This window comes from Gavialis gangeticus, unplaced genomic scaffold, assembly GCF_001723915.1.
Source record: "Gavialis gangeticus isolate Ggan-Ray unplaced genomic scaffold, GavGan_comp1, whole genome shotgun sequence".
NCBI lineage: Eukaryota > Metazoa > Chordata > Crocodylia > Gavialidae > Gavialis > Gavialis gangeticus.
Genome location: NW_017729024.1, coordinates 131,842,023 through 131,849,653, shown reverse-complemented (window position 1 = coordinate 131,849,653; position 7,631 = coordinate 131,842,023). Strand labels below are relative to the sequence as shown.

The 7,631-nt window shown below is 46.6% G+C and overlaps 1 protein-coding gene across 1 annotated transcript in view; it reads right to left on the bottom strand.

Annotated features, from left to right (window-relative positions):
- Window positions 1–7,631, bottom strand: part of JMY (junction mediating and regulatory protein, p53 cofactor) — a 163,975-nt gene that overhangs the window by 132,914 nt on the left and 23,430 nt on the right. Inside the window, exon 2 of the mRNA XM_019518250.1 lies at window positions 7,209–7,610. Coding sequence (XP_019373795.1) covers window positions 7,209–7,610 — 402 coding nt within the window. The remainder of the gene's footprint in view (window positions 1–7,208; window positions 7,611–7,631) is intronic.

Here is a 7,631-nt window from a genome sequence, read left to right as displayed (position 1 = left end):
CCATGCCCTTTGCCCCTGGATGCTAGCAGTAAGTAGGGCTTGGGGGCTGTGTGGCAGGGCTGGGGAAGATGGTTGGGGGCTGAAGGAACAGGGTGGGTGCTACCAGCCCTAGGCAGCACACTGAAGCCAGAAGCAGGGCCAGGGGGTGAGGGCAGGGGTGCCCCTCTGTGGGGGGCTTTGCAGGCAAGCAATGCGGGACATAGTTTTGTGGTGCCTGCCATGTGCAAGCCACACATGCCACCCAGCTGGCTGCCCAGGGGAGGGGGAGACTTGCATACAGCCAGCTACACAGCTCCGTGGCCGGCTTTGCAGCAGCAGCAGCAGATAAGGGAGGGGGCTGCTGCTTACCTGTAGGGCCGTGCCAGCAGTGATGGCCGCTGCCTACAAAACCTCTCCATGCCACTGCAGAGCAGTACCTGGAGCTGCGCAGCTGGCTGCAGGGCAGCAGCATGGTGGCAGCCGGGCAGCACACAGACATCCCCACCACCACCCCATGACACACAGCAGGCATGGCCACCACCACACTGCCACTGCCCCCTGCAGCCAGCCACACAGCTCCACAGCAGCAGCAGCAGCAGCAGCGCAGGGGGGTTTTGTACACATCAGCTGCTGCCGCTAACCTGTAGGGCCACGCCAGTGGTGACAGCTGCTGTGTACAAAGCCTCCCCATGGAGCCGCACAGCCCCAGGCACTGCTCCGCAGCAGCGTAGGGAGGTTTTGTAGGTAGCGTCCGTCACCGCTGGTACAGCCCTACAGGTAAGTGGCAGCAGCCGCCCCCCCACTCCACAGAGCCAGCCACAGACCTGTGCAGCCGGCCACATGCAAGCCTCCCCCTCCCATGGGCATCCGGCTGGGCAGCATGTGTGCGGCCCGCACATGGTGGGCACCACCACACTGCGCCCCGTGTCACTTGCCAGCAAAGCCCCTGCAGAGGAGCACCCCTGCCCTCACCCCCTGGCCCTGCTTCTGGCTGCAGTGTGCCACGTGCGGCCGGATGCACCCCCAGCTCACTCAGCCCCCAACCACCTTCCCCAGCCCTGTCCCCCAGCCCCCAAACTCTGCTCACCTCTAGGATCCAGGGGCAAAGGACGAGTCTGAACCTGAGCCTGAGCCTGAGCCTGAGCCCAGCCTTGGCTGACTCAGAGGCTCAGGCTAAACCCTTCCCCCTCTCCCTCTGGGCAGGGCTGGGGGTTTCCCATCCTTTCTGCAATGGGATCTTGCAGGCTGGCACAGCTCCATCCTGCAAGAGCTCTTTGCAAAAGCGGAGAATCCGCAGATTTCTCTGCTAAAAAGGGAAATCTGAGTTTTCTCCATTTTTCCATGGGAAACGGAAAACCCGGATCCCTGTTTATCACACCATCTGTGACTTGATTATGTTAACTCTAGGAGTAGGAATAACGTTTTTATAATGGTTGGCCCTATTTTACTATATTTGCATATCTGTTATTTTTGTTTAAATTTATATTACAGTTGTATGTCTGTTATGTTGTTTTCAGGAACATGGCTTTCAATCAGAATCCTTAATAAATTGAATTGAATTGAATTACATTATATTACATTAGCAGCACAGCTTCCCCCTATTCACCAACTCCAGTTCCTCTGGGTGGCATGTGGGTGACAATTCTCCCATGGATGCAGGGCTGTACAGACTCAAGCAGCCTTGCATGGCAGCACACCTGGTACTCCCCTTCCACTGGGAGGCAACTGAAGGGATGGAGAACAATTCTCCCACGGTTGGGAGGCTGCCTAAACATGGGGAATCTTGCATCCATCAGAGAATTTCCCCCGTTCACCTGCATGCCTCCTGATGGAACCAGAGGAGTGCACTATGCAGGTCTCTTCTCCTACATTGGGAACCCTCCCAGGGCTCTAGGAGGGTTCCCACCACAGGAGAATGATTCCCCCAGCTGACTGATAGAACACAGGGCAGAGTCACTGACAGATCACCCCTGGGCAGGCCATCAGGGAGCCAGGGCTCTTCTTCCCTCCCTCCTTCTGCCTTGAAGAAGAAAAAGGGAAAGCAGAGGACTGTGGGATAATGGGTGTCCTCAATACCCAGGAGCAGCATATAGCCATTCAAGTCAGTGTGGGAAGAGAAAGACTTAAGTGGTTCAACCAGGTAGGACTTTCTTGGGCAAGAGCCATTCTTCTTCCCTGAAAAAGCACTTGAACATTGTGCACTCTCCTTTCTGTGCCAGGAGAAAGGTTTTTCTCCCAATACAAACAGAATATCTGTACATGGTCACTCTCAGTGGTGAAAGCCTCCAACCTCGAACAATTTTTTGATCTCTATGGTACTTACAAATTTTGACTTGCTCTTGATAACCTGCTGTAACTGTCCATAAACCTGCACCAGTAAGCAAAGAAGAAAACTTCACCAGAACAGGAGCAAGAACACAAGGATGTTGAAATCAGAATGCTGATGAACACCACTTAAAATATTTTATACTGAGTTTACAAGCGAGTAAATTCTCAAGTTTCAAGCAGCAAAGTGAAGTAATTTGGTAATTTTTTCACTTTAACATTTCTCTTCTCTGTGGCCATGTAAAATGGCCAGCATAACTAAAACAAATATACTGACCTTATTAAAAGAGCTAGAAAAGCTGACTACAGTACTCTCAATTTCAAAACATATGTGAACTAAAAAAAGTGGTTTTCTTCAGTTTCAGCAATCTTAGTAGTGGGTAAAGGGCTTCAGGCAGAAGACTTGTTTCAGGTTGTTCAGCTCTTGGAATCAAGAACAAGCCCATACCAAGTATAATACCACTAAAATGTGCTAGTCCATCCTGTTGCTCCACGTATCCACGTACATGCTACACAGGAGAAGTACTTAAAAAAAAATTCACCAGCCCCAATAGACTGGAACAAGACAACTGAAAAGCTACAGCAGGAAACATCTTCAGAATGTAATCTTTGCTATAAAACTGTTTCTAGACCTTATGGTCATGCACATGGCTTAAGTATGAAAAGAATGTAAACAGGTGGAGCAGAATTTTCTTCCTGCAGCTGAAGACAAGCTCCTGCCATTTGTAACTTTACAAAAAACCAACATGCATGATGAAATTAACAAATCTCCAAGTAGTTTTACAAACTTACCCTCTGACAGTTGTGCTGTGGCTAAGGTACTGAACGGTAATGACATGCTGCTGTAGTTTAAAAGAAAAAGCAACAGCAGAAACAGGTACAAGAGATCTTCCCTGCAGAACGTCATCAAAGAGAAGCTGCAGAAGGCACTGAACAAAGCACCCCCCATGCCCACACCAAGATTCTTAACTTCATAACTGGGTATGTTAAAGAGGGTGAAGTGGGGCCCAGCCTCAAACAGAAGAGGTTTGCCAGCATAGCCCCTCTTCATGTAGGCAATATTTGTAAGAGCAAAACTACTTCCTCACTCCGCCCCCAGTATAACTGGGTCAATACCAAGGCTTTAGCCAGTATCAAAGTGTCAGAAAAGTAATCACCACTCATAAATCAATGTTACTATGCTGACAGAAGCTGCTAGTGTAGACTAGACCTAGGAAAAGGCCTCCCTTCCTTCCGGTACCTGGGAAGGAAGAGGAAAAAAGTATCAGATATCTTGTTCCTTGTGCAGAGCTTCAATTTTTTCAGACTTATAAATCAGGAACCAGAGAACAAAGCCCCAGCCAAGACATTCAGGTAGAAATCCCAGCATCCTTCACCGTGTCTGTAGTTGGCTCTTCCCACCTTTAACCACATTCTCCTCACCACAAAGTTAGCCTTCCATCTAACTAAATGTTAGAGAGTTTTTCAAGCCTTGGCTCAGACTACTGCGATCAGGATGAATAAAGTATCTACATAAGTCCTTACTGATATGCCTTAATCTAAAGTAAAATCACTTGCTTTTATATATTTATTTTTGTTCTGATGAGAGATGATGGAAATTATCATCTGATTTAGAATGCATATACTGCAGAACATGGCACATATGTGTAAGGACTCACATGCGTGATGCTTCAACCATCACATGTACTCCCTTCAGTAGGATTATTCAGTGCTCAGGAGACAGAGAATTCATCATGCATTAAGACTGGCTCATCAACAGGTTTGCACATGGTTACAAGGATCTATACTGCTGGATAGCAACATAGATCTAGGGTCCCAGTTGAGTGACTACTTTTGATTTAACTGAGAGAGAAAAGCCTGTATTTTAATAGCATGTGTACTCTAAAGAGAAGAATGAAGAGTCATACTAAAGTCTTTAAAAGTCTATTTAAGTACTTCACATGGCTTTCATCTTAAGAGTATGCGCCCCCAAAATGAGGTTGTAATGCCTTCCATCTGCCTTGTTACATGTGATATTCATCATGCTTTACACCTAAGTTTTTGCCTAGCACAGAAGTGCTATTCTCACTCATTTCTAGACTTAGCAACTACATTTAAAAATGCATGATGTGCTAACAGTTATAAACATAAAATGAATTCCATGTTATAAGCTTCCTCTATAGCTATTTTCTTCTTCCTCAATTCAGAAGTCTGTCACGTACTAATGCCCCTGCAAATCAAGAAAAATGCTTTTTGTTTATTAAAGGTTTACTATTCAGATACAAAAATGTCTGGTACAAACAGCAACAATTATTAATTACTGTAAATATAAACTGGATTGTGCATCATTATAAAAAGCAACAGATGGCAAAGTACAGGATACTAAAACAATGAATGCAAAGGGTTTTTCCTGCTCCTTCTGCTTCCCTTTACCCCACCCCAAACTAACAAAGAAATTACTCGGGAATACCACTTATGTTTTAGAAAGCACTTTTTAAGTCGCACAGTAAATTTTTTTCCTTAGATTTACTGAGAAATAAGACTTAAAATATGTTTTAGGGTGTTAAGTATAGTTGAAAAGTTTGATCTTCACGCATTTTCTGCATTATTTTATACTAATGAAAACCATCTCCATTTACCAGGTTTGAGAGTACTCTTCCCTGTGAGCCCCAAAGCATTCTCTGTCAAACTTCTAACAAAAGGTACAGCCTTACAAAAACTGTTACAATCCAGTACTAACATCCAATGACAAGCAGATTTCCAGTATAGATGGCAAAAGCAGGTTGAAAGGAGAGATGAAATGTGAGCTCAGTAGTTTTACATTTCAGAGGGGAGAACCAAGCCCCATCCCTAAAGTATATAAAACCTTTAACTTGAGAATTACTCCAAGAATTAATATAGTATTAAATATCCATTATCTGTTCCTCTATTTTCTTAGAATTACCAAGCCAAACAACATGAACTATTTATTTAAAACGAAGCCATTACCAAGCAAGTAAACTGCTTCAACAGGTAGAAAGCAGAAACATGAGAACCAAAAGGGAGCAGGTCACCCAATTGGTCTCTCTTCTTAAACATGAAGTCCTTTTTAATTAAAGATGGATTGATATACACAATAGGCACAGACAGAACTACAGCTGTGCTGACTGTAGATTCACCAATAGTTTGGTTACCATGGGGACAAAAGGTTGTGTTGCAGTCAAATTCACATGCCCTGCCATTTTGACTGCATCCAGCTATTCCCATTCATCAAGAAGCAAAATGCTAATATCTGTATCCATACTTCAAAACTGTCTTCATCTGCTTCCTCTTAAGCGCCTTTCCTGCTCACAATTTAGTACAGTTTAAGCATACGTAGAGGATTCAGACAACACTAGGCCGGACAGCAGTGCTCTTACACTGCATGCAATTTGAGCCTGACAAGTAGCTCTCAGTGACCATGGGTCAGACAGAAGCTACCTCTGTGATGTATAGTTCCTTACAAAGGGAATGTTGAGCTAGTGACTAATAAAAAAAATACAGATTCCTCAAGAAAGGAAAGCAAGAACAGACCTGAAGCTAACTCCGGAATGGTATATCCTCCAAAAAGCCACTAATTAACACTACAGATGACTTTGGTTCATTAAGTAAGAACACCATTAAAAAAAAAAAAAAATCACAACAATAAATTCTGAGGTTGCACTGCCAACTCAAAACTCCACTGACAAGGCTCCATTGTGATGCCATTATCATGACTCACCAAAGAAAAAAACATATTGCATCAATTCTGTAGTCCTCTATTACTTCATTCACTGTTACTTCATTACCTGGATCCTGGTGATTTATGGACCCACAGACAACAATTTTAGCAGCTATAAATTCTACCACAGTAAATAAAATGTTGACTACAACACACCCTTGAGCATGTACACCATAAAAAAATTCAGATCTGGCACAAGGCTGTTGCAGGATCCAGCCAAATGTTACCAGGTGAATAAGAGTGCCTGCTCTCCTACTGCACCAAAAAAATTCCAGACCTTAATGTGTAGTTGCACCAAAAACCCAAAGCCAAATGGATCCTGGCAGCTTCTGGCACCAAACTGTACAAGCATAAGCATGCCATTAAAGAAAATGCAGGTCGTGTCAGACTGTCAAAACATCAAAATATTAGTTACTCCTTCAAGAGCCAGATGTCTTGCCATATTTTAATTCCCAACTATGAGAATTATATGAGCTGAAGAGGAGGACAATGACAATCCCAGAGCAAAACTCCAGACTGCATGGCAAAGACAAACATCCAGCACCTGGAGCCTGGCGGATCCTACAACTGCACTGTAAAAATAAACAACATATGCTGCCATTACGACTTAACAGAAAAATACAGACTCCAGCACATCCCAGTGCCACAGCAACCCAAATTAAAAATCTAGCACTTGGATCTTGACACCTCCAGCAGATTTTTGCCTGGAAACTGCCGAAGCCTCCTGCAACAACAGAACGGAAAAGTAGTTGATCCTAACCTAACGCACTAGTTAAGCTTTAGTTGCATGTACATCGGGGCACACACAAGACCTTAAAAAAAAACCCTGCATGTGCCAAAACCATTTCCCACCCCCCTTCCATCTCTAAACGTTTCACCTTGTAACAGGACAAAAGAAGGGTCTGGTCCTATCCCACCTGAGGCATCAGACCCTAGTGCACACGTCCCGGCCATCCTAGTCTGTTCTGCCCGAGTCTTTAAAAAAGAACAGACAGACACACGCATGGCTTCACCGCCTTCTCCGCTTGTGGGGACTGGGCTGTGAGGTGCAGGAGAAGGCAAGTGACAGGAGGAGCCACGGGCCTGGACCGTGAAGGTGCAAAGGCCCAAGGGCCACCTGGGGGCCCCAGGGATTTGCCAAGGCTGGGGGAAGGAAGGGGCTGGACAGAGCAGGGCAGGGCCTCACCTCCTGGATGCGCTTGCGGGCCCGCTGCAGCACCTCCTCGTAGCCCTTCTGCCGCAGCTCGCTCAGGCTTTCATAGTACTCCTCGGGGTCGTCCGCCTCAGTGAAGAGCACCTGAGAGAGGATCTTCCAGCCGCATGTGTCCAGGCCATGGCCCAGGTAGACCTGCAGCTGGCAGCACAGCGCATCCATCTCGGGCTCGCACAGCGCGGGCGGCCCGAACAGCACGGACCACATGCCCGCCGGCTCCTCGGGGAAGGCGGGCAGGCAGGGTTTCAGGTCCGAGCTCACCGAACACAGCTGCTGGTGCACGGCCCGCAGGTCCTGGAAGGAGAAGAGCCCGGCCCAGCTGCACTCCTCCCCGCCCGCAGCCTCCTCCCTGCCCGCCTCCAGCTCCTCCGCGTCCTCGGCCGCCGCCCGCCGAGC